General features: G+C 41.2%; 2 protein-coding genes and 1 long non-coding RNA gene across 11 annotated transcripts in view; 1 reads left to right on the top strand and 2 right to left on the bottom strand.

Moving 5' to 3' along the window:
• Window positions 1-762: 762 nt before the first annotated feature.
• On the bottom strand, window positions 763-15,623 carry PDCD10 (programmed cell death 10). 7 transcript variants are annotated; one of them, XM_086844278.1, is made up of 8 exons: window positions 15,268-15,623; window positions 8,817-9,031; window positions 8,168-8,221; window positions 6,747-6,864; window positions 5,970-6,096; window positions 5,555-5,633; window positions 5,151-5,233; window positions 763-3,589 (listed from the first exon to the last, which is right to left on the bottom strand). In XM_086844278.1, the coding sequence occupies exons 2-8, from the start codon at window positions 8,910-8,912 to the stop codon at window positions 3,508-3,510; spliced, it is 639 nt and encodes a 212-aa protein (XP_086700404.1). In that variant the 5' UTR covers window positions 8,913-9,031; window positions 15,268-15,623; the 3' UTR covers window positions 763-3,507. The 7 variants fall into 7 exon arrangements, with proteins under 7 accessions (XP_086700404.1, XP_086700405.1, XP_086700403.1 ...); XM_086844279.1 differs by having other exon boundaries at window positions 15,403-15,524; XM_086844277.1 differs by having other exon boundaries at window positions 8,817-9,023; window positions 15,403-15,475.
• The window catches only part of SERPINI1 (serpin family I member 1), a 44,456-nt gene continuing 32,431 nt past the window's right edge, over window positions 15,517-27,541 (top strand). The window contains exons 1-2 of one of the 3 annotated variants that reach the window (XM_086844276.1): window positions 15,517-15,633; window positions 26,996-27,089. The gene's annotated coding sequence lies outside the window, so the exon portion shown is untranslated. The remainder of the gene's footprint in view (window positions 15,634-26,995; window positions 27,090-27,541) is intronic. The other 2 variants (XM_086844275.1, XM_086844274.1) reach the window with 2 other exon arrangements.
• LOC147651367 (uncharacterized) lies at window positions 20,462-24,640 on the bottom strand. The gene is made up of 2 exons (XR_015274582.1): window positions 24,421-24,640; window positions 20,462-21,902 (listed from the first exon to the last, which is right to left on the bottom strand). It is a non-coding gene; the product is annotated as an uncharacterized LOC147651367 (long non-coding RNA).

The following is a 27,541-nucleotide window of genomic DNA, read 5'->3' as shown; positions in this document are numbered from 1 at the left end:
CAACATCTGCCCAGATGTGTACAAGGAAAAGAGTAAAGAATGACAAAGTGCAGCAATGCCCAGGATGATTATGCACAGCTCAGGGAGTTCCCACAGCTCCCAGCACAAACTGCCTGTGCTGCTTCCCCAGAAGGTGAATCCTGGGGGAGGATGAGCCAGGCTGAGCAAAGCAAAGCAAGATTCTCAGGCAGAACCGCCAGGGCCTCCTCCAAAGGCAAGGGATAATCACTGCTGTGCCCAATCCAGTCATTACTCTTGCACATTACTCCAGTCTGAAGGGGAAAATCAAATAAATGTAGCAATCTAAAGCTTAGATTTGGGGCAAGTTGGTCTTGACAACCTTCTTCTCCTTCCCCACCCAACAGAGAGAGGCAGAGCCTCTGCAGAATGAAGAGATAACACCTGCAGAACAAACAAGGCTTCCCTGCACATGCAGTGTGAGATCTGAAAAGCACATTAAGAAGGAGCACTTTGGTGGCAATCTAGATAAGATCATGAGATAATGTTTAATCCAGGCTGACGCTATCTGCTCCTGCTGGCTGGAGACAAGGAAGGTCTGACACCAAGACAGATTTCATACTCACCACTTCTGTCAGCTCAACATAGAGCTTGCTCTGAGCTGGGCACCTGGCACATCTCACAGACTTGGACACAAATCTGTGGCTCAGTATTAAAGCTTCCAGCCACAAACAAGTCAGCCTAAGCTTTTTCTTCACTTCTTTCTAGGCTGAGGAAAATCAAAACAAGTGATTAAGACGGTTCTTTGCTTCATTAACAAATATACAAAGTTTTATTTTGTTTATTAGATTGGTTTTCTGTATGTTAACATTATCATAGCAGTTATAACCCACATTCACAGCAGAAATTTTCTAAGAGCATTTTGCAACACTAACTGCTGTATCAGAAATCCTTAAGAGAAACTTATCTTTTAGCTACTCAGGTAACTTGAATAATAAAGTGCAAAACCACAATAAAATTTGACAGACATATGTCCCAGCTCATATTCAGTGGAAAAGAAAGGTTTATAAGACCACTAGATATGGATTCACTGCACACAACAGAAGAGTGTGACCTGAAGACACAAATTTTCAAGTTTTCCCATTACCAGACATTGATTACAATGAATAATTTTCCATTACTTTTAAGGGTAACATATAGAAATCACAATGAGGTTATAAATAAAACAGAACACATTGGCCAGACAACCTGAAGCTTAGCCCTGTATTTGGTACCTTTTACCCAATAAAGGTTTTGGGAAGAACTGATGAACAGGAACAGGTCATTTCTTGATGAAATAGCCTCTGATTTGACAAGGAATCAACTGGCAAGACATGACACAGCAGCTTGTTTGGGACACAAGTCATAAATGGATTTTTTTATATGCATTTTTTACCACCCATAGACATAAACATGGTCTCATTCAACTAATGATTGCCAGCATTAATTACTGTCCTGCTCAATCCAAGGAAACAGAGAAATCTCAGAATATTATGGGAATCAAGTCCAATTCATAAAGTATCACCCAATCTTTTGTGCTCCTCTCTCTCTACAGCCACTGCTGCAGCCTCTCCAGTACCAAACACTCTTTCCAAGACAGATGAAGTTATCACAAACTCCAGGGGCCTTTCCCTTCCTTCTCCCTGACTCACAGATTTCCATGAAGCCCTTTGGAGCTACGACTGAAGCGAGCATCATCCACAGGGACACTACTCAACCCTTCTGCTTACAGAATGCAAAGATGCAAATTAAATATCACTCTAATTTCGTCAGCTAACATTGCTGTTCTTCTACCACTTGCCAGAAAATGACAGTTCAGCAGGCCAAGCTTTAAGAAACACCAGAAAGTTTGAACTATAAATCGATTCTGCATCCCTTTACTAAGCTCACTTTGCTAAGGACACAAGACACCACTGTCAGAACAGAGAACAGCAAGCTTTAAGGACCACGTCCTGCTTATAGCTCTATGTGTAACAAAAAATTGCACAACATACATTCCCAAAGAACTCATTTTTACACAATACTCTCCTTCACATTGCTCTATTTCACTACAGTCAGTGCTCTCATCGAGGAAACAATTCCATGCACAAATAGACAGCAGAACATCCAGTGCTATTTGGGAGGCTGCAGACTGCATTTCCCCCCTTTTTGATCCTTTCAGATCAGCGAATGCGAGGGCCCAGCTGTTGTACCTGGGATAAGGCACTTGCCCCAGATGAGCAGTACAGCACCAGGCCAGCGTGCCAGACAACCTGGAGGGACCTTTTCTTCACCATTCAGAGCCAAACAAGCAATAGTTCTGTAGCAATTGTGCTCTTTCAGACTGGACTGCTCCTCCTCCAACAGCTTGTGCAGCTGCAGAAGCTGCTTCACATTCTTCCCTAAACTTCCTAGTAATGGCCACAGATTTTGCAAACTTCCAGAGGTTTATTCTATTTCCAAATCAGCTCGAGGTGCACTTCCAAGGGATTCGTCAGAACTCATGAAACATCACCAGGAAATCACAGAGAAAATTTCCACCTGTCCAGCAGCAGCTTTTAACCATCTACACAGCCAAGGTTTGTCAGTCGAGGTCTCACATGATTTCAATTCCCTGAAAAAACAAAGTTGCCTTATGGCATGCATAGTATAGATATCACTAGTGCTACCTGGAAGAGTTCTAGCTCAAATCCTCCTCCCTCCCAAAGGGGACAAATTCAAACCCCCTTTTCTGAATAGTTTAAATTCAATCTTTGCTGCATATACTTCAAATAAACCTGCGCTCCAAACCTTGGAATAGCCTAGGAGTAAAAATCCTGTTAACTCACCACTAAGAGAAGAATAAGAAAGAAGTGAGATCTAGTTTCTATCAAAAACAAAAGCACATCTCACTTCTGGGTTTATTTATTACTTTCTCAAAGACATTTTAATATAATTATTCTGATATTCTGGTCTGGATAACAGCCAAAATCTCAGTTTTAAGGAAAACCCCTCATTTTACACTGATTTGAACTCCCGGTAGCTTTAAGCACCCAAATAATTTTAATTTTTTTTTTTCTATTGAATGAATGTTCTGCAGTTCTAGAAAGATGAGTTATGCACTTTTGTTCACATACAAAAAGACAGTCTAACAGATGTAAACTATTTATTGAATATTTGCCACCAATATTGTTAAATACATAATCTTGCAGTTTTCCGCTTTCAAGTTAAAATGTCAGAAACAGAACACCAAATATTTACAATTCTTGTAAGGAATGTTACATAATGACACATTAAGGCGTAAATTCTTTTGGCTTATAATTCTGAAAAGAATGATAATAGCAAAAAGTGATGCAAAATCTTTCTTGTGAGATTATGATTAAGCTACAATGTTTTACAAAAATATGGTGTAAGATGGCAATAATCCCATTCAAAATCCTGCATTAGGCCCCTCGAGAGGGGCTGATAATTTATACAGTCAAAACTTTAAAATTTACATATAAAGGTACCCTATCCACCATTGAAAAGTACAACTCTCAACATATACAGTTTTCAGGCCACAGTTTTGAAGGTCTGGAGTATCAAGTTGGTTTGATGAATTAGTCGGTTGGCACTTATGAACACATTTATTGCCCTGTGGAAAGAGAAGAATATTGCTTCAGACACTTCTAGAAACATGGCATTGGAGAAACCCAGCATCACAGGCATCCAGGCTTTGAGAACTGGAAGCACAGGGATGTTCCACCCTGTGCTGACCTACCTGCAGCTCCCTGCTGGCAGCCAGCCAGCCTCATCTGCATAGCTAATCCCAGAAAGGCTGTGTTGATTTGGCAGGAATTGAAAAAGATTTTGGCTCTCTATCATCACTGACATCTCAATCCTTTCGTTCTGGGATTCAGATAACCAAGGGAAAAATGTGGAGCAGATGACTGGGGCTTGGAACCAGATGATCTTTAAGGTCACAGCCATTTTCTCACTCTGTGATTGTTAAACACCTTTCAAAGCTGAGCTCTCCACCCCACCAGGAATTCCAGAATTGGCAGCTCTTCCCTCAAGGAATACAGAACGTGCACAGCAACACACTATTTTAGTTACCTTTCTGCTAAGAAAGGTGTGGGGTCACAGAATTTTTCAGCTCAGTAATGACGTCTGAGCATGGCTTGGGTTTGGTGCTGCTGCTTTCTGGGGGGAGCAGGGATCTCACTCCATCTGCAGCTCACGCAGGCTGGAATTCCTCCTGACTTCCCAAGGATAGGAAACACAGGCCTCACGGAATTTCTTACACTACTGCAAATAATTAACACACTTTGAGCTTAAGCCCACAGCACTCAGTACTTGTGTCCAGGAATCAAAGCTACCGAAACCTACATTTCTCATTTCGGTACCAAATTTAGCCTCGATTTCAGGAAAAGGAGAAAAAAACAAGAATGCTTTGATGGGAGCAGGATTGTACTCCCAGCTGGTCTCAAGACTTTTCTCTCCTTTAGTAAGCACCATCTCCTGGGTGCTTTCAGCCTTTGCCAAGCTCAACAAGAACGACATCAAAGTTGGTTCCATCTTTAAAACAGAAACTTTGGCACTGTCAGAATCTGAGAGGGACCCACTCATCCTCCAAAAGAATCACTACAGTGAATTCTACAGGAATAGTGACCTCACAACCCAAGGTGAAGACCTGGAAAAAGACTTCAGTTTGAAGACTAAAATGTTCAGTTAGAAAAAGATTCAGCTGAATCATTCCAGGTACTGCAGAGCACTGTGAGGGTCTATAAAGAAAGGCCAATAAAAATGTAAATCAAAGAGAACCCTGCACAGATGTTTTGTATTTGCAAATGATACTTCAAATAGGTAAATTACTTTTCTCAATAAAAAAAATCCATAATTTCTTTGTCCTTGTATATGCATTGAGAAAAACCACACAGGGCCAGGAAATTTAACTTCTCCTATTTTCAAATTCAAAACTAACACATGAGTGTTACATGGTGGCATATTTAACAAAATTCCCTTTCCTCAAAGGCATTACAAAAGAAACAGCATTTTAAAGCAGCCATAGTAATGAGAGGACATAGGTAAGGAAATAATTAGGCAACTCCTAAGAAAGGCAGCTTACACCCCAAAGCTTGTCTGATTTTCCTGCTAGTCAAAACAAAAACCTTTCATTACGTTATGTGAAAACAACAGGACAAAAGCATACTTACTTTCCATCTTTAAAATAGGTTTTCAGAGTATCGCTGAAACTTTTGGAGTATTTTACAAACTCTTTCTTTTGGTGCTCAAGTGCCTACAAAAACAAAAACACCAGGAGAAGAGTCTTAGCTCACATATTTCTTGGTACAGTTTCTGAGAACCTTGAGGTTAAACTGATCAGGAAATTAATTAATGCTACCTCAGGAATAAAAATTTTTGGTTTTTTTTTTTTCTTTAAAAGAAACAAAGAGAAATAATTTTTTTATCTAGAACTCCTGAGAGACCCATCATACAACCATTTTGTTGTTAAAGCATGGTGTCATTGACCAGCTAAGCTCTCCTACTCATCCTTTGATCCAAAGGATGCCTTCTCTTTTGCTATCAGAAATCGTGGATGCAGAGCTGGTGCACGTACCCGCCGGTTCTGGTACTGGTATTTCTTGAAGACATTATTTACTGTGTCAAGAAGCTCCTTTATTGCACTTGCAATGTCCCTGTTGGGCAAGAAAAAGAGAATTTGAATATCCTTAGGAGATCCCACGAAATGCTGGAATTTAATCCCTTTCTGGCAGTCAAGTATTTCTTAGGGCAGTGTCTAGAGAGGAGGTGTCAGACATGATGTAGGAGACCAAGGGCAGAGAGCCATAGCAGCGTCCTGGGAATCCAGCCTTGGAACCAGCAAGTTTGGTCAAGTAACAGCCTCATTGTTTCTAAGTGGGATTGGGCTCTCTTGCAATGTGAACAGTGCTGCTACATCTACAGAATTTCAACATTCAGGCCTAAATACAGGAAGTTTGACCTCTCCATCTGCAGCAAAATCAAATACTTACTTGATTGTCTGAAGAAACCTCACTCTGTCATTGATCTCATCTGGAATCTTACTAAGAATCTGTTTAAGTGCTCGTGCCTTTTCATTAAGATCTTGGAATTCAGGTTCAGGTCTTTCAATCATATACTCTGGCAGAAAGAACATATTCAAAACCAGCATTAGTTTGTCCTCAGGTCTGTAGTGACAGCTAAAAACACGACACAAAATGCACCAGGACTGCCAGGGTGAATTTGAAGGTGAGCAGCACAGAAACAGCCATGAGCAGAGAGCTGCAGTGAATAACCCCTGTGTGAATCAGGACAGTGCAACAATCACCTTTATTACTGCATGGTGGAAAAAGAGCCCATCTTACTTTATTTGAGACATTAAAGTCATCAAATTCAGTATTAAAATAACTTAAAGCCTGCAGTATATTCTCCTTCTGTGACAGTGTAACTGCTGCTTTTAATTTGAAGCAGGGGGAAAAAAAGAGGATGTTATATTCTATATTTGGCTTTTCGTGGTTAGCATTGCAAAAGGTGAACTATGCACCCATAAAAACATAGCTCTAAACATTCATTCTCTTTCTTTCCTTCTCTTATTAGTCAAGCATGGTTTTCAGGGAGATTTAATTTCTCCAGTACTGGCATTCAAAAATAAAATTTTTTTTCTACCATGCTGAAAAAATTCCACTAAGAAGCAAATAATCTCTTCTGAAAAAAAAAAAGAAATAGAGAATTGCATGTTCCTAGTTAACAGTGTAATTAAAAAGATAATTATTCAACATAGGATTTATTACCTTCTACATCATCAGCTGCCATACGCAGAAGAGACTCTGTGAAATTCACATCCACACTTTTTTTCTCCAGAATTTTCATGATGATGTCCTGTGTAAGACCTGGATTTTCTTTTTCAGCCTGTATAGCAGAGAAATGTTATTTTCTTAAGTATGCAGGACCTGGACATTGCAAGCACAAACATTTTCATGTAAGTTGCTTCAGATACTGCAGGACTTTGCTAGGAACTTTGAAAGCCCAATGGCTTTAGACCAGTAGATTACATTAAAAACATTTTTCCACTACAAAATTCATTTTTCTTGGATTACATCACTGATTTTGTATAAGTTACTTTTCCAATAAGCCCTTGCACTCAATTTGAGTAAGAAAGGTTTTAATAAATGTCTGTCCTGTTATATTTTCATAAACACCAAGTTTTGAGACAAAGATATTGTATCCCATGGAACTGAATTCACTCCAACACAGGTGCTACTCCCCCACCTTCCCCATGACATTTATAAATGTGCCTCTCATGAGTCACATCATATACTCAGACATCATCTGGGAATTGCTCTTTCAGAAAAAAAACAGTTTTTGATTGATGATATATCTAAGTACAGAGCTGGACTAACACTGGAGCTGTTCACATCACCTGTGCTGCTACCAAAATCCTGCTCTGAGTGGAAGAAAAATGAGCCTGGTGGGTTTTTTAGCTGGCACTACCATTTTTTTACCAACATCTCAGTTTAACATTATTTGCATCCAGCTTAGCTCCTTACCACCAATTGTGAAAACACATAAAACCAACCCACAGTTGTAGGAACTCAATTTAAGACTTGAGACCATCAAAGTACATTTAGATTTAAGTGCAGGAAGAGGGAAGTATCCCAGAGCTGCACAGCTCAGATATGTCATGCCTGACATTATTTTGTTTCAATATTTCAAAAGACCACCACTTCAATAAAGTGTAAAGGAATATCTGTATTTTCACTCTTTAGTTATACAATGGCAAAGTCAGAAGAATCTTTTTTTTCCATTTACTGATGGATTTCTACACAAACACTCAACTTCATCCACAAAAGAAATCCCATTACCATTCACTTTGTAAACCAATTTCAAAGTCTGCTACGTGCCTATTGCTCATGAACACCTATTCTCCAAATCCTGTGGGTTTATTATTTATTCACTGACTGCTCCCTCATTTAAGCTTTTGTTCTGTATGGACAAGAGTCTGTTTAAAATTGCTCACTCAGTTTTCTACTCATGACATCTGCAGACATCTCAAGCTTCCAGCTCATGCAATTGTCCACTTTATTTTTAGACTACTGGATCAAGGATGAAGTCTTAGATAAAAAGACAAGGAAACAAGAGAGCTGACCTTTTAGCTTCATCATACACAGCTTACTTTTGAAACAACCATTTTTCAATGCAAGTTAATTCTCACCTTAATAAATGCTGCTCTCAGTGTCTGAGCTGCAGACAGATTTACTCTTTCTAGCTGCAATAAAAGTTTAGAATTAGTTATTAACATTCTGTTGTTATCAGAACAAAATAAGTCAAATCACACCTTGCCCTATAAAGCAAAATGGAAAGGGGGCTTGACAGAAGCTTTCAAATTGCTGGTCTGACTTCAGAGATCCTTTAACCACAAAGGAAAGAGTTTCCCCCTCAAATGAAAACAAAAATCACTGGATGTATTTTGTAGCACAAGTCTCAAAACAGAAGATTTTGAGAACACCTTGGTAATCTCTGATATTCAGAGAAAAATAAATATCTTATTAAATTACAACCATTAGCAGTAAAATTAAAATGCATCAAGCTGTTCACAGGTTTGACTGTGTGCTATTTCCTGCCAGAGAATACCAGAGCTGCATTTTTGTGAAAATCCTCTGTTAAAGCTAAGAGAAAAGCTCAGGACCAAGACAATCAGCAACCTTTAATGAGCATGAAACTGTTCACGGCAAAATGGTGAAACAACACAGAGAGAGATGTGTTAGACAAAGCTTTCCCAAGATGGACAACATGCTACTGTGGCCACATTTCCCCAAATAAAGGGGATTGATTATTGCATTCCAAGGCAAATTGGAGCTCACCTCATTAAAGACAGGGTACATGACAGCATAGAGAGGCATGGAAACCATAGAAGTGGTCTCTGCTTCATTCTTCATCTCTTCCATTGTCATCCTCATTCAAAGAGCCACTTCTCAAGGAAAACACTATAGAAGCAAAAAACTCCTCATTCACTGGAATGTCTCTTCTTTTTCCTCGTTGTGCAAGAATACTTGAAGAACTTGGAAAATCTGTTGTCCTTAGGGTGTGTGAGAAAAGAGAAAGCAAACACAAATTATAAATGCTCATGAGGGACAGGTTCTAAACATGACAAGGCACAGATCAATGTGAGTTTTACTGCCAGAATCCACGGATTTCTTATTACAGGAGTCTAGTAAACAGGGAATGACTACTTGGTGTAACTTCAAAATCCTAACTGAAAGCTATTGAGTATTTTAAAGAAAAGGTGCTACCACAAGTGTTTTTCCCCTTCAAGTTCTTATGGAATCAATTCTCCTGAAAGCAGAGATTTCATGTGATATTTACAAAAATCTTGCCACCACTCACACGCAGCAGCATAAGGCTCCTGACAACTCCCATCCAGAGAAAGCTTGCACTACATGCTGTAACCCCAAACCTCATCCAGCTGCATTGGGATTATTAAAACTACCTATAAATACTCCATATTTTTGCACATGCACCAAGCTGTGATTCTGCTGGAGACTGGTGCCTACTTTCCACCCATCTGAATGTGAACACTACATCTTTGGTTTTATATAAGCTGAAGTCATGTTTCCACTCAGGGTGTGTCACCAGCTATGTTAACTCAATGGAAAATTATTGTTCCAGTAACTGAATCTCTGTTTTGGAAGTTCTCCACCCAGCCCAGCTCATCGTACCCAACATGGAAGGATCATTGCTCAGACCCAGAAATTATGTGGAAAAGAAAAAAGGTCACCTTACAGTTGATAAAAACCCCTTGTTCCAGCCTGCTGTATTTTCTATTAATCAGATTCTTTTAAAATATTTTATATTACATAATTGAGTTTAGAGATCTGAAGTCCAAGTCAAAAATAAAGATAAAAAGAAAGATATTAAGGGTTTTAACTTTTAGATTTGCTTGAAGTATTTAATGCACCAGAGGAAGGATTTTTCCTCCTAGCAAGCTCCAGACACCAGGCATTTGCATGTCTCTGTAATTTACTGACATTTTAGTAAGAAGTGAAAAGAGTGAAATGATAAGAAACAGCAGAAACTACTCCAGCAATCAATATCACTCCCTGGGAGTATGAACAGGTTAAGAACATGCCAAGACATTTCTTCAAGCCATATTCCCCATTATGCTCTGCACTGGCTGAAGATCTCGAGGCTGTTTAAATAGAAGAACAGGTATTTTTTGTCCAGAGCAGATATATAACTGTTTAGCCATAATTATACAAGTGAAATTTGTTACTGATTACAGTGAGCACAGAGAAGAAACTGGATGATTACAAATACTATGCATCTCTCATTTGAGCTTGTGAACAGTAAAAGCTGCAGAAAAATTAAACGTGACTACAGTAAAAACTTTATACAAATCTTCTAACATGGACTGCTTATTGCAAAACCTCGCTTTGTTCCTCTTGCTGTTCCAACCTCCAAGTGCCACAGATGAGCTGATTCCTCCACAGAAAAGGATTCCTGAGACTTTGGAAAGGGGTCTGGATGGATGAAATACTGCAATAATCAGGGGTCTCACAAATTCATCACCCACCCCTGGTATTTTACAGCTGTCAAGAACATGGAAGAACACAAGTGAATATGCATCATTCCTCAAAATGTTGAGTGTTTTCCCAAGAACTTGTTTCAGTTACATAAATTCATGCAAGGTCTGCTCACATGGGGGGAGGGAACTTGTCTGAACAAGTTTTCACTCCCTACTGCAGGTACAAGCTGTCCCATTTATTATCCATGTGCATTCCCTGCTGGATGGAGATCTGTTTGTTTTGCTGTTGAATTCCTCCTTTCTGGAAGTTCAGTAAATATCTACTCACACACCTGACAAGCACCACCTGCATTCACAGATTAATTTATAACAAGTTTTCATCTGTATTCTCAGAGTAAGTTTTTTAAAATAGTTAAATCAGGTCACTGAACATTGTTCTACTCCCCAAAAGATTTTTATCACAGGAAGAAGGGCAAAAAAGGACAAAATTGCCATTAGATATAATTACTTTGTTTTTATGGGTTGGCAGTATCCACACACACACAAAAGGAAATACTAAGTGAAATGATGGATTTTTATGATGATGAAAACCTATTACACTGTGAGCTACCATGAAGAACTCATTTTCTACTGAAGAACCATAAGCTATCGTTACTAATCCATGGTACAGTAAAACCCTCATATAAAAACAATTATACATTATCTATTACCCCTTTTCCAGACACTGACACTCTTAAAAAAAAAAAAATAAAATAAAATACAACGCTCAGATTAACACAAAGGATACCAATTTTGCAATTGAAGAGGTGGGTTTATATATTCATGCACACAAGAAATATTTTAAGAGCATCAAATGCTTTCATTGCCAAGGTATGAAAAGAAATATATTCAGTTTATCACACTGCCTGTTCATTATTTCATTATTCAGAAATCTTCCTGTTTTCCAGGAGATACACTAGTGCATCACAGTGTCATGAAGTACCTGACTGCTACAATTCTCAAACTATTTATCTTTCCAGTTAGGAATCAACTTCACACCTTTTGGATCAAACTTACTCACTTCAATCTTTGCTAGTGTTAAATAGAAAGAATAATTATCTTCACAAAAACTCGGTGCTCACTGTGCTACTGAAAGTCAGTTTGTAATAGCTGCACTAAACCACATCCAAATAGCCTTGAAGAAGGTCTCAATCCTGATTAGGGACCAAATCCTCAGGAAAACGGAAGTTTCTGTTCTATTTATTAGTGGACTATCAGCAAGTCCACTAACCTTCAAAATGGCCTCACTCAAGCTGAAGTTTAATGCACATTATCACGCAGCAAGGAGGAGCTTTCACCATTTCTTTTAGGATGTGATCAAAAGCAGCTCTGCACAGCTGCCAGACTCCATGACAGTGTCTTGTAACAGCTTAACTTCAGTTCCTCCAATCTCAAAAGAGCCTTTTCTTTGAGAGGAGTTTACCCTAGATTCATCTGTCATCTGTTGTTTTTTTTTCCTCACAAAAAGGTGGAATACGACTCCATGAGAAGGTGATTTACTAGGACAGCACAGTGGAGTGGCAGAGTTGAGAAAATCCTGGAAAACTGTAAGATGTACAAAAGGTGTTACTCTGCTGGCAAACTTGTTAATTGGTCTGAGGAGAAGGCAGCAGGACACTGCCAAATACTAAACCGAGCGTGAGCCTGATCTTCCTTTTAGTTACAGTGAGCCCACAGATCCCAGTCTTTGGATCTGCAATGAGAATCCTGGGAGAGAATGTCCAGAACGATACAGGGAATTTAAAGAGAAGCTAGATTTGTCAAGTGTGCTAAAAACACCAGTTAATATAACCCTGACTACTCAGTTCTCACCCATCAAACACATCAGGCTGTATTCCAAGAGATGCACTAACGTGGAATACGTGCTTTCACTGTCAGGATAAATCTTACATGCTAACCTTTACATCTCGGCACTAAAATATGATCCCAGCCAGTCAGCAAACACAGAGAGAGCTGGTGTATTTTACATGAGGAATAGATCCAGAAAGGTTCTTGGACAGAGCTATTCCCCCATAGCCACCCAATGACATTTTAAATCATTCAACTGAACTTTAGCAGAAAAAAACCCCAAAAACCCAATCCCTGCCAAAAAGGGTGAAGAGCACAAGCCACCACAATTCCCAAATGTACAACCACCATTATCAGTGTCTAAGGTGACAATTTGCTCTCTCTAATGTGTTTCATTTACTGTCAGACTTTTGGTCATGCACTTAAATCAAGCAGAACTGCAGAGCTGCTAAATAAGAACACAACCATCACCATGTAACTACAGCAGGCAGGATCTTCCCAAATCCACACCTGCTCCTAGGCCAGGCTGAAGATGAGTGAGGTTTCCATCAAAGGAAGGTGTTTGTGTAACACAATCTTCTGAAGCAGTGCTTAAAGCAAAGAGAGCAGACTCTCATGATTTCAACTTTTCAAGTTTTAAACCAACAGAAACACTTGGTATCAATTGGCAGAGTTTCAGCTCTGTCATCAGCAGATCTACCTCTGCACTGATGTTGTCTCTATTCCCTTCTCCAGGCTCCATCCACCCTAGATCTGGTAAGTGCTTAGACATTAATATTCTTTTTTAGAAAAGTACTACAGAGGAACAAGGCCCAAGGCAATGATTACAAATATTATTATTTTAATGGCTGGCTTCTAGCAAAAATCACAGCTCCATTCCTGCTAGAGAAGACTACCTTACTGCCAAGAGGTTCTGCTCCACTTTTTGCAGTGAGCATTCAAGAAGAGGTTTCACCTTTAAGCTGATCTGAGAACCCTGAGTTACCAGAAAAACTCATTCAAATCCAAGGCCAATGTGCATGGGAGGAGGGAGTGTAGGTAACTTACTATTGCTGTTATAAAATTTATGGAAGTAAAAAGAATTGCAGAATACACTCTTTTAACTATATACATACCCCACACCTGTCTTGATAACTTTGTTTCTGTCATTAATGGTCACTTGAATTAAACAAAAACCTCTAACCCACACATATTTATTTTATTTTTTTTTATCAGATGTTACTTTACCTGCCACTCTATTTTAATTATCCATTGCAATTATTTCCCACTATATAGGTTAGATTATTTGATACAAAGCTTCAAAGCTTTGTGTTTCAGATACAGAATACTTTCCTTCTTTTTAAGATGGAGTCTGGGTGGATTCACTGGGATAAGCATACAGATCAAGCATTAGGATACCAATCTGTATTTTAAAATCAGCAATGATAATAAGAGACTTAAAAGGCAGCCTACTGAACTGATTCCATATTCTACTGATTTTTACACTAAACAGTTTCACTGAAGAGCTAATAAAAGGAATGTCACCAGCAAATAGCACTGAAGTTTTATAAGTGTCTTCAAATGCCTCTCACTAGAACAGAAATACAGTTTTCAAACATCTCCACACACGTGTAACAGTCACCCCCAGTGAAATTCACTCTGGCAAAGCAGAACTGCTTATGCATTTGATTACTGTAAGAGCACTTCTATGACTAATTCAGAAATGACACAGACCTGTGATAAATCCAAGATGTCTATTTTTAGAACCGTATCAACTTAAAAAACAAAAACCAAGCCTAGCCTGAAGTCAGGCATATAATTAGTCCGTGTTCTTTTGCTGGACTTCAAAATGGAAGTGATTTAATCTGTCCTAATACACCCAGTCCGTGTCTCACATGAGACCCTACAGCCTGTGCTCCAGTTCCACCAGTCAGCAGCACCAAAACTGTTATACAGCATAACTGAAACAGGTCATGAATGTCAGAATAAATAACCACAACAACATATCCCCCTTCCTCTTTGGGAATGTGAAAGTGAAGGCATTACTTTATCAAACACGCACAGGTATGACACAGCTCCAAAGGGATAAAAATACTTTCCAACGTGTCAATAAATACCAGAGAAGAATTAGTTCCTCTGATAACAGGAACAGCGCAAGATTTCAGCCACGCAGTATGTGTGAGCTACAGAAAAACACCAACCCAACTCACCAGTTCAGTGAGCAACTTATTGAGACACCCCAGCCCAGAACACCTCCCCTGACTGCTCAGTCCCTAAGGGGGCACAGCCCGGGGGAGAAGGAATCGCAGAATCAATTAGGTTGGAAAAGACCTCCAAGATCATCGAGTCCAACCTTTGAACAAACACCGCCTTGTCAAGCAGACCATGGCACAGAATGCCACGTCCAGCCTCTCCTTAAACACCTCCAGGAACGGTGACTCCACCACCTCCCAGGGCTGCCCATTCCGATGCCTAATCACCCCTCCTGTGAATAATTTCTCCCTAATGTTCAAGCTACACCTCCCCCGGCGCAGGAAGGGGGAAGAAGCCGAGGTGCCCTTTCTCCCTGCCCGCCGCAGCCACCTGACAGCGCTCCGCTCCGAGAGGACGAGCTAAAAATAATACACACAAAAATAAAACACATCCGGGCCTGCGCCTGCCGGGCCCGGGCCGAGGGAACCAGCACCAGGCCGGGAACCCCGGAGCGGGGCCAGGCCCCAAGCCCCGCGGCCGCGGGAAGGGCGGGGAGAAGGACAAGCCCTCGGCGGCGCCTCGGGGCCGGAGGAAAGAGGTCACCGCCCGGCCGGGAGGGGAAGGGACACCCCGCGCACCTTCCCCGCACGCCGAGGCCGCCCTCAGCCGCTTCCTCAGCCCGGCCGCGGCGCCGGGGGCGGCTCGACCGCCCTTCTCGCAGCCCCGGAGGGCGCGGCGGGCCCCGCGTCCAGCCCGCGGAGAGCCGGGCAGGGCAGGGCTCGGCACCTCACCTGCCCCAGCCCGCCGAGCCCCCGCTGCTCCCGAGGGGCTTCGCCTCCGCCGCCGCGCCGGAAGCGCCCGCGAGGAGCAGGAGGAGCAGGAGCAGGAGGAGGAGGAGGAGGAAGATCCGCGGTGTTACCACACACCAGGCGTTGTCCGGAACCGCGCACGGGGCCCTGGGGCTCGTAGTCCGCCCTCCGCGACCACAAGCCCCACAATGCCGAGCGGAGCGGGGGCGGGCCGGGGCGGGGACAGCGCCCGGGCGGAGCGGGGCTCAGAGGCGCCGAGCACAGCCCTGCACGGCAGAGCCGCGGCGGAGCGCGGAGCGGCGGCAGCACCGCCGGGCAGCGGGTGGGGCAGCGGCGGCGAGAGTGCCGGTGAGTGAGCCCGTCACTTCGCGGGGCTGTGTGACTGAATAAACCGGGCGGCTCCGGCTTATTTCTTACACCGAGCGGAGCTCCGTGCCGGAGTAGTGGAGGTGCGGAGGAGCCGCTGTCCGTGCGGGGGTCGCCGGCGTTCCCTCGGCGCCTGAGGGAGGTGGGGACGGGCTGCGCCCGCTGCGGCGGGAGAGGAGGCGTTCGGGTTCAGAGCTGCTTCTCCGATGTGGGATAACCGGGGGGAGGCTGCAGGCAAGCCCAGAAGCCGCTCAGGTGCTCGCTCGGCTCCTGCGGGCGGCCAGCGGAGGGACGCGCTCTCTCTCCGGCGCCGCGGAGCTCAGGCGCCCTCAGCCCGTGCCCCGGCGGGAGCGCTTCAGCCGGAGTTGTGCTCAGGTGAAGAAAGTGTCGCGGTGCCGTGCCCCAGAACCCGCCCGCGGTGTCCCGCGGGTCCCTGCGGCTGTTCCGGCCGTTCCCAGCCCGCAGCTGGGCTTCCAGAGCCCGCCTGTGAGGGGCTTCTCCCGCCTGTGGCAGCCCCGTCCTGGCCGCTCGCTCAGCGCGCCGCAGAGCGTGTGTGCGCCCCGAGTGCTGGCCCTTAATAGGACTAAACTTGTGCATTATTAGCCGAGGTGGTTCTACTCCTAGTAAGCTTTGAGGTTTGAAGTTTCGAATTACACTGCAGGAAGAGCTCAGTGATTAAAATTTAATATTAATGTGAAAGCATCGACTCAGTTCTAGGTTCGATTTGGCGTTTCAGATGCGTCGCTGTTAACGCTCACTCTTTTAAGATGCTGATCGCTTTTACCTAGTGTTAAGGCACACGAATTCCCCATCGTGAACATGGCAATGAACAGCTAAAGCATTAAACTTGTCAGGTATTGGCTGTAACTTCTTGCAGTGCTGGAGGTAAGGTGGGAAGAGCCGGGTGCCTGTGGGAGCAGAGGGACGATGTGCAGGTGTCCCTGAGTGTTACCCATCCACATCTCCTCCTTAGCAAGGGCACTGAGTGGGGGGAAAAAACAGGAAAAAATTCACCTGGATTGTTACACTTTCTTACAAATGTGAATTTTCTCCTTTCCACGCCGCCGTGTTTTGTTATAATCAGATCGATGGATGATCTCTCACATATCAAATGCTCTACGCATCCTGGATTAAAGGACTGCTTAAAACGTGCATGATGTGCATGAATTTTGTGCTCTTAATCACCTCTGAGCTCAGATTCTTCAATTTTCCCCTCATTTTTGATGTGATCTGGTGATTCAGTCTAATGGAAAATTACGCCCTTCTGTGTAGGAGAGAGGTGTTTACCAAAATGTTGTAGCATAGATTGAGCCAAGTGTCCGTTTAATGCTATTTTATCCTTTCAGTGAAATTTGTATGTTTTAAATAAAGCTACAAAGCTGTAGTTGTAGGGCTGCCAAAACTTAAGATCATTCCCTCTTCCATCAGTTTCGTGATACTTTTGCAGATTCTGTCAGGTCTTGGTTGGAGTTTTTGGGGTTGGACCAGATACACACTTTATTTTACATCCATTGTATTTTTTAGAATTACTCTGGATTGGTTGAGTGTGATGAGGAATAATTGCCAAGGGAAGGGAGGGAGCAAGAATGATTGATTTTTTTAATTTTTTTTTTTAATTTTTAAGGTGTGGGTTGTCGACAGAATTACACAGGGCAGCCTGAGATGTAATACAATGTGAAGGCTTTGTGGCAATGTAAAGTTTCCTGTTAAAGGCAGTCATGAGTTCAAAAATTTGACCTCATGAGACGTCTATCCTGTATTTTCACATCCTCTAGTCCAATTTGAGTTGGGATTTTTAAATTTGCTTTGAGTTTGTCTCTTCATCTGCCATTGTTAGAGATTTGCTCACATGTAGATGAAAGTTATTCATGAACGTGTCAGTCATCTCCTTTCATATTCAGGGGTGAACAGTTCTAGGAACACTATTGTTGTAATAACTCTCTTGAAATTTATTCTGTTGATGTAAATGTTGTATTTATGTGGAGCTTAGTTCAGTTTATAACCTTGTGTATCACAACACGTAGCAATGAAAATGGGTTAGTGCTGGTAGAATTCTTCACAGCAAGATCTGACTACTCCCTGCTCTTTAAAGGCTTTTTTCAACTAATGTTTTACTTCTCAAAATTTCAAATTTGTTTTTTTTTGGGCTGATCATAATCAGTGAAGACACATTGTTGGCATGCCTGAATACCTTTTAAAATAATTTCTAGCAATTTGTGTTCTGTGTGGGCAATACATTATTCTGTCTGTGTAAAGCACAAGCTGAATTAATATAGGGTACATCTGTCCTGTACTCAGTTTTCAGGCTGTCGTTATCAGAATTAAGCTATGTGTTCAAAATAACGTTAAAAATTGGTGTGTAAGCATGGTTTTCAAAGTTAATGTTTGGTTTTCTCTATTTTATATACACTTGCATATCTCTGATACACTATAATGGGCAGATGGTAGGGAAAGATGTCTGTATAGTCAACTGTAATTAGTGATAAATGTGCCTTTATGCATATATACATACTTTGTATATATGAAAAAACAGTAGTTAAATTTGGAAATCCCTTTAAAAATTTTGGGTTTAATTTGTGCCTTCCCAGCATGGTCTTGTGAACTGGATGAAACATTAGCAGAACTTAGAGGTGGGGGAAATAACATACCATGTATTCCTGCAGGAGGAAAGGAAATACTTTCTGAGTCTTGAATTATTGAATTGACAGAAGGACACATTTTCTGTAAATGTGAAATTTCTTTGTGAAATAGTTCTGGATATAAAGCTGTAGCCACTTCAAGGCAAAAGAATGAATCCCATGGTTCAGTAATAGCGGTGAAGTTTTTGGTACTTATTTTCCCTCTGTACTTGGCAGTTAAAGCAGTATAAAATGACAGGGATGTATGGATGCATCGATCCCATTAAGAATGTGTTTATTTATGGTGTAAATACCTTAGTGCAGTCACTAGGAAGGTTATGTTGGAGAAGGTCTGTAGCTCTAAAGTAATGTGAGGATAGTTCCTTGCCTGCTTGTGGCTTGGTAGCTCTCAGTAGCATCTCGTTTGGTGGCCTTAATGAAGTATCTGTGATAAAGAATTGTTCTTATGTGGTGTGATTAAAATATCAGCTCTAAGGTCGTGTTCTGGTTTGTTTAATACACTTCAAAGCTAATGATTATGAGAACTGCAGACCGTGGCTAATGGGATAAAAGCTGCGTGAGTTATCCATGTCCTTTTTGGGCTTTTAGAGTCATTGCAGAGCAGCTGTAGCTGTGAGATGGGAAAAAAGGAAATTTCTTATTCATACAAGCTAATGAGTTAAATGTGTGTATGGCTTTTGGGTTAATGAGATTTGACCTCGTGTGTTGTAAAGGATTTTTGGTTTAGTTCAGTGTTTAAGTGTTATGATAGTTCTTGAGAAATATTTTTGCAGACCTTGAGACTCTTCTTTCAGGAAGAATCAATAATGACGAGTAATTTACTGTCTAGAAGCAGAAAGTTAAAACAATGTGGTTGTATTTAGTTTTAACCAACTAGCTTCCAATTTATAGGCTGTCTTTGCGCTAATTTATGTACTTTGTGTACTTCAGCCCTGAAGTCTTTCATCATTAGAGCTAAAGAAATAATTGCTTAATAATGCTCTCTGTTCCTACTCTGCTGTGTGAGTCTGACAGTTCCAACCCCGTGATGGCTTGACGGGCCTAATGGACAATCTGCTGCTTCTAGAAAGATCTATTCTGTCTGAATCAAAACTGAAGCTGTGCCATATGTGCAGGGGGATGTCAGATGTACAAACCAAGCGCTTGTTAGCCAGCAGTGATCTCCCCAGACCCTGGAAGAGCTGCAGTTCCAGCGCTTTTCTCTTTCCCTCTATTTTTGTCATACATGTTTCTGTGTACGCAGTAGGTTTGGGGGGGGATTTCCTCATCTTGGAGAGAGAACTCTCATTTTCTTTTTAACCTTTCTGCACAACACACTGAAAGCTTTGTTTTGCTTTTGTAGTTCTGAGAATTCTCCTCAGATACCACAGAAAGCAAAATCTTTAATTCCCTTTGCAGTAAGACAAACTGCCCTAACGCTGCTCACCAGTTGCATTTTGCATCTGGTACTGAGCAGCAATGCCATCCCAGCCTTGATTCTCCTGTGCAAGTTTGGAGTGAGCTGGAGGACTTGGACATTTACTTTTCACTGTGATTTTTTTAACTGCCCTTGGCATGTCAAGGTAGTGTTAAGAGCGTGGGTACTTTGCCAAAGACAGGCTGTCGGAACTCCTCAGCATCACTCAGCCACTGGAGATTGCCTCCTTCCCTGGCAGAGCAGCAAAGTGCCAGGGTTTGGGGACTGCCTCCATGTCTGAGGTGATGTTTGCTGCCCTAGTTTTCCCCATACATCTCAGTTATATAAGCTGGAGTTGGAAAGAAAGGTCTAAAGATTTAAGACATCATTTTTTAATTGGTACACCAAAACTGCCCTTTTCCAATGCTTTTTTTTTCTCCACGTTTAAATTAAAGCAGCTCCTGGAGCATTTAATGACTGTGTACTTCAACAGCAATTGGAGTTCACTGAAGCAACTCATGTTTTCTCTCTCAGATATCTTTTTCTCAAAAGAAGCATTTGCTCCAGTTTCTAAACTATTTAAAGCAATTAATCAAAACCTAAGACGACAGGAACAGCTTCTGTAATATCAGGTCTTTAACTCGAGATGAGGTTGATGCAAAGGGAAAGTGCCCAAGTCCCCACAAGTGTGTGTAAAGCCTGTAGGTGAATGATGACCTTTTCATCTGCTAAGAGATATGAGAAGTGGGAGGAAGAAGACAGGGGAACCGAGTTATTTTTACTGTAAATATGTCAGTTTATTGACTTGTTAATTTCAGATTTATTCAAAAAAGCAGGAGGAGGAAACACTAATGTCTGCCAAAAACAAAGTAATTAGTGGGAGTTGAAAGATGTCTAATGACTCTTACAAGTACTCAAGAGGAATAAACCAGTCTCTTATTAAACTGGATATGGACTTTTAAAACACTGTAGTAATTCTATTTTATTTTTAAAATGTGCAATTGCATATGGTAAATAAAACCTCTTTATTCAAGTAACACTGTTTATTCACAGTAACATTACAGGCAGAACGTAGGGTTTTGATTTTAAAAAAAAATTAAAAAACTGAAGCTGACTCCACATTTCTAAAATAAGGATTCAGATAACACTTGACAAAGATGATGTTTGAGTTGAAGATGAGAGAAGAGTTTTAGATTAATGCTTAATATGCCTACTACACTTTCTTTCTTGGTCTAGAGTGACAAACCAGATCTTGTTTCATGACTGCACGTGCTATGGAGCAGCCTCTTTTTTTCTCTGCCAAGGGACTCTGGTTGTGATTAGTCCAGTCACAGGATTCACCAACACATCTGCTCTCCTGGTTCTGTCTATCCAAGGGAGCTGTTGGTGGAGATCTGTGGTCTGGGGAAGCTGGGAAGAAGAGGACAGCAGGGTCTGAGAATCTGAAGAGATACAAGCCAAGGGTTAGGAGGAGCAGCCATCCAGAAGTTGGAAATTAAACCTGGGAGATGCAGAGCTGAACCCTTGAATTCAGCACTGCTCTGGTCTGTGGTTGCTGTGATCTCATTTCCATCCTGCAGTAATGCTGACTTAAGTGTGACAGATAGGGATTATGTATTGTCCCCAGCTGGAAATAGTGAAAGTCTGGGAGGGCTCTTTTGCCTTTGCCTCTGGTCATTCCTCTGCATCTGAGCTGGGCCTTCCCTCTCAATCCGCTGGCCTGCTTTATCTGCCTCCCTCCATGCCCACGCCTGTCCACAGGGATCTCCCTTTCCATGCTCTGCTTTCCTCTGCTGTGCCCACAGTGCTCTGTGCTTCTGTAGAGTGTGCTCACAAATCTCTGCTTCTTTTAACCTCTAAGGCTTCTGTCTTCTGCCACCGCTGCAAGGACACAGAATTGTGTTTGTGGTGCTTTGTAGCTGTAATTACTCATGTTCTTCCTGGAGTCCTGTGCTGTGCGTGCCTGCCTGCAGCTCCCCACCTCACTGTCACCTGTGTGGCCACTGCAGGCACCAGCTCTGCTCTGAGTTGGTGCTGCAGGACAGCACCTTGGATTAGTCCTCCCCACATCTCTGAGGCACAGGGAATGTCCTGGTGTCGCCAAACCCCACAGGGATTTCGGAGCTTTTGGAGTCTCCACTTGCTCAGAAGCTACTTGGCATCATCTGTAGCTGACAGTTCCCATCTGCTCTGCCTACCATGCCTCTGTTAAAATACTAAAGAAAGCAGGATATTAGATATATGAGAAGATACCAAGGAAAACAAATATTAGAAAAAAAAAGCAAGCAGAAATATTTAATTACAGGGGATGTGGAGCAGCAGGGCATATAAGATACCCATGACAGTGAGTAAGAATCAAATTGACTGTAAGTAGATCTATTTTGAGGGGATGATATGCATGAAGCAAAAAATGCCATTAGTAGTTTATCATATAGAAATGTGAGGGAGGAAAATGTGCATGCAATATTAAAACACAGTGCACTTGTGGATTTGACATAACACATAGCAGGTCCCCATATATGAAGTGACAGCAAAATACCCTTTGGCTGCAAGGGGACAAGCTTTCACTCAGTCACGATGCAAGCAAGTTCTTGAAGTGATGGAAGCATATTTCCCAAGAAGAACACAAGGACATCTCATATTTGGAAGGGGAGAAAAGCAGCAGAAATTCAAATCTGCATCTAAGAATTGTTACAAGGAGCTGGGTCTCATAAGGATCTTCGTTACCTTTTGTGAAAGCCCTATGGAGACAGAGGTATGAAAATGTGTTCCCACTATTTGTCATCTCAGCATTGGTAGAGACTAATTAAATTGATTTGCACCATCCTTTCCTAATCCTTATCCATGTAACTATCCTATCCTGGAGTTATTACTTAATTCCTTAGGAATTGTAGGGCTTTGGAAGAATCCCTAGAAATATTGCTGAAGCACTGAGACAGCAAGGACAAAATTAACTTTTTGCTTTCAAAGGCTCTAGGATTTTCCCAGGAGCTCAGAGAAGGTAAAACCAATGGATTGGATAACTTTAAGGGAAGAAGGGGAAAAAAACTTCCTTGTTTTTAGATCTTTTGATAGTGGACAAGTCACTTAATCTTTACTTAACCTACGTTTTTCCTGTATAAAATGAGAACAGACTCTTCCTACTCATAAAAGCTGTGAATGGCTGTGAAGCATCTGGGGTTAATTTGTTACAGGTAAAGGCCTATTTGACTGTGATTAATACTTCTAACATCCTCAGTCTATATAAGCCATGTAAGCAACTAGCTGGGCGTATCATTCATCAGCCATGGTGATCTTTGCTGGCTCACAGCAGCTTGCTATAGATTTTTAGAGACACTGGATCGTTCCTATTATTTACTTGAAGGATAAATTGCAACATTTATCATGGCATTCCCATTTTTATTTTGTAAATCTTTCAATACCATGATTGAAGAACACTTTGAAAGCCAATAAGTGCAGATCCCAGATATTGTTGGAATTGTAAGGGTGTTTTGCACCATCCTGATCGAAGTAACAAATAGCATCAATGGACTGGCACAACACATAAATGTTATGTATTTTCAAAGAGGCCATTAGAACACAGCATTCATTTGGAAAATATTTGGAATAATAACCTATCATTCACTCATAGAAAATTTCAGTGTTGAGTTGCATTTCAGTGTTGAGTTGCATTTCAGTCAAGAAAATACTTGATATCCTTTAGAAACAAGAAACTGTGCTGTCACGGAAGCCTTGCAAGGTTGTGCTGGGGCAGGAAGCAGCATATTAATGTGAAATTTCCATCTTTTTCACGCTTAAGTGGAGCAGATCTGAAGTCAGTTCATTCAACAAAATGGCAATTTGGATCTATTTTACAGAGCTCACTTGAGGCAATGTGCTCTTGCAAGTTCACTTTAAATGTGGATTCTGAAACTATGGAAGATTTTTGCATATTTCAATTACCATTAGTTCTGTTTGCTCACATTTTACCTGGTTGACTAGAGAAATAAAGTTTTCCAGGGTATCTTTTGGCATATACAAAATCTAGTTAATTAAGACATGCTATACTTTCTCCCCAGAGTCAAAGTATAATGTTCAGCTGGCCGACTTGCATGAATAATCCATCACTGTGAATCATTAATTTAGAAGACAAGCTATGGTAATTGATGTCTTTATGCAAGCTATGGAAATGCTTAGGGAAATTGCTTATTTTTTTCTTGTTAGTTCCTTTCTTTTTTTCCATTTCCTTTGGAACATTTCTAGGCCTGAGTAATGTGGGTTCTGAAATGGATTCACCTGAGATTAAAGTTCCTGTGGGGATGGGATCTTTTTCTTGGGTTAGAGTAAAAGTCTGAATATTTTTCATGTGAAAAACTCTTAAAATCGTAAGACTTAACCTTATGGTAATCTCGTGTGCATACATTGGATGAACCACTTTAAGTTCTGGAAGATTCTATGAAAAGCACCTGGCATGGTGGTCTTAGCAGTGGCTTTAATGTGGTAGAAATGCCTTTAAAAATTCCTAAAAATTCATAATTTGCTAATGCAAACTAATGCAACAGGGATTTCAAGCAGTACCGAGTAAATTGGTATTTAGACCTTTCTGTGTTATCCTGAGTTGCCAGCATGTTTTTGTAGCAAACTAAGCATATAAAAGGCTGCTGGTGTGTATATTTTGTTGGAATATATATATATATATATATATATATATATATATATTTGAGGGTAATTTACCATGTAATTCATAAAGCTCACCTATATATTACATCATACTGGAACCATTATGTCTGGGTGCCATGAAAATTTACTCATTTTGTTTCCTTTCTGGGAATCTCTTCACTTTCACTCCTAATTGAAATATGAGGGTTTGCTACCACTTTACAATTATTTTGTCTGTCTTCAGAACAAGGAAGAGGCAGTTGGTTGGTATTGAATTGGAGCCAACAGCTTGGTGGCATTTCAAGAGTGGGATATCAATAACCCATATATGACTTAAAGCATATATATATTATGTAATAATGTCATACATGCCAAATATTATGAAGTCTATCCATTGATACTAATGGGACTTGGACTATGACCACATAGTACTATGATGGTTTTTATTCCATAGAGGAAACTTGCTAAATATTTCTTGTGTGTTCTATAGCTGAAATGCAAAGTGGGCCATTTCTACAGATACATTTTAAAATGTAACAATTCTGAAAATGAGCAGGCAGGCTTATTTTGTGTTCTTATTTTTTTTTTTTACCCTTGAATATTTACTTCCCATTTAGGCATCAAACTAGAGGCTTATTTGATCTCATGTGCTTGGCTGCTCCTGTTGTTTCCAGCTGAGCCCTGATCTGCTGCAGTTTGAGAAATCCAGCCCTGAATTTTGACATTTTACACAGGAGCAAAAAGAGAACATGTTCCAAATAAATTCGCATTTGTGCTGAATTCAAATAGGTTTTGCTGTTTTGGTTCAGTTTCATAAAGTAGGAGAGGTGAAATGCTGCTGATAGCTGCAGTTATTGAAAAATGGTAATCACAACTTTCATAAAGTGAGATAAGCCATGTTTATTAATGCTTTCTGTGGACATAGAGTGACTTGGCCCTGGGACATTAAATGCCTAAATGGGTTGTGTAATTAGCTTTTTTCCACTTACGGATCAAGCAGCTAAAACACACAACATTTTCTGAGCAGCTCAAATTATTTTTGTTGTGTTAGTTTAAGCCAAGGGAAAACAATTCTAATTTTTCAGGTTTTTTAAATAAATCAGAGCTGCACAGTGAACAGAACTGGGGTGCTGAGGAGGTTTCTATGCCAGCCATAAAACTCATAAACCAGGGATGACTTCTGCATTCCTATCTCTGACACAGAACAGAGGCTTGAACCATACTGGCCTGCTTTGGCAAAGAATTCCAGAATCATTGAACCAAAACCATGGCATGTAGTGGCTATGGGTAGAGACCTCCCCAGGCAACCTTTTCCAGAGCTTTCTTGTGTTTGCCAGCAAAATTCTATTGTTTAAGTTGAGCCTGATGTTTTCTTACTACAGTTTGAAACTCAGTTTGTCCCATCCACTGTGCATACACAATCAGAACAATATTTTAATGCCTTTTTTCTTCTCCCTCCACGATTGGTATCAAAGAGAGGGACTGAAATAAAACATCCCCAAACTGGCCAAGTTTGAGCTTTTAAATCCATATTAATTTCATACTTGGCTACATCAACTGGCATCATTGTTAGTCCAATTAAAAAGTAAACACCCGCCCTAAAGAATTTGCAGCCAGGCTGTGTCTCACTCAGTCCTAGGGGAATATTCCTGGTTTTTGAAAGGCACTGCTTGAGTGCCTGCCAAATGTAAGCTTTCTTCCCCACAGTAACCACCTTGACCTCTTTGACAGTATCATAAACCAAATAAATACACAGCAAAATCCCCAGTTTGATCAGGACATTGCAGGGGAAGATTTCTAGTCTGGATTTCTGGATAAAGTAATCTCAACAGTTCCTGGAGGGAGTGAATGGGGAGTTGCCACTGTCAAATAGGAGGTAAATATTTCTCTCCCTGAAGCCATTCAGCAAAAACACCTCTGAAAATTTGAACAACCTGAGGACTTTGAGGTAGTTAAGCTCTAATTTTGTAGTGTCATGGTTTGACTCTTTCTGTATAAGACAGGTTAAACAAGTAGGACCTTTAAAATGAGAAGAAGGAAATGTTTGTTTAATAAGGCCCCAGTAAAGATTTTTCCCCTAACGCAAACTCGCTGAATGGGAGTGAAAAAGTGTCTGAGGTTAGGGATCAGCTGTGACCATTCAGGCTTGTAATTACAGCTGTGATAAGTGTGTTTTCAAGTCTTGCTGTACTAAGAGTTTTCTTAATCCATTATTTTACTAGGCCTTTCATTGCTTCTCCTAGTACATTGTTACAATTCCTGAAAACTTCTGAATCATGGGAAAACAAGTGTTAAGCTATTAATTTCTGGCTCTATAGAGACATAAACTTGAGTCTTGCCTGGGCAAGTGCATGGCCGTGTCTGACATCACTAATATTGTATTTGGGAGCCACAGAAAGCACACAAATATTGCAGCTCTGTGTGGTGGGGACTGGACTGTTTAAAGTCAAGTTTTTTAATGTAGCATTGTGGGGAAAAGTGTAGTGAACTTGTGGTCCATTATTAGTAGCCTTGGTTACTGTGGGCTTTGGGAGCTGGAAAACAGAGGATTCCTGGCAAAGGCTGGATGTCTTCTGCTCTGGGCTTCCCTTTATTTTTATGGAAACAAGCACTGATGTCTCAGCTGGTTGCTCTTTAAGTGCAGAAATTCATGTCTCTGAATGTCCCACAGGTTTGGACACTTGATCCAGTGGAGCTGCTGTCACCTCTACACAGGCACCTTACTGCTTCAAACAACAAATCTCAGTGTTGCTCTTCACTTCCAGGTAGTATGGTTCTGTATATTCTGCCATGGCTGAATTTGAACAAAGAAGAAATAAAGCTAAAAGTAATTTTGGGTGGATGATTTCATGCTCTGAAGTGGGCCAGCTGTAATTTTGGTGTCTCATGTGTCCCAATGATAAACTTTGATGAGACAGAGGTGGCTGAGCTGCAGAGCCCACAAGGTGCACAGCTGATCTTTGTGTGCTGCCTCAAGGATTGGCAGAGTCTGGGTGCAGTGAGAGATGAGCTGTTGCCCATTTACACCTGGGGGTGTATTTGGATCCTGTGCAATAGCTGTCCTGTGGTGACTAACTAAAAAAATGTGTGTAATTTGGGCGCTGCTTCTCATCCAGCTGCACCAGCTCCAGGAGGTCTGTGTGCCTAATGAGTTTGCTGCTAAGACAGATTGAGTGAAAATTAAAATATTTTTTCTTCTGTGACTATATTGATGGAA

Source organism: Cyanistes caeruleus, chromosome 10 (genome assembly GCF_971803275.1).
Source record: "Cyanistes caeruleus chromosome 10, bCyaCae1.hap1.1, whole genome shotgun sequence".
Classification (NCBI taxonomy): Eukaryota; Metazoa; Chordata; class Aves; order Passeriformes; family Paridae; genus Cyanistes; species Cyanistes caeruleus.
Note: the sequence above shows the minus strand (reverse complement) of the source record. Positions and strands in the feature narration are given on the sequence as shown.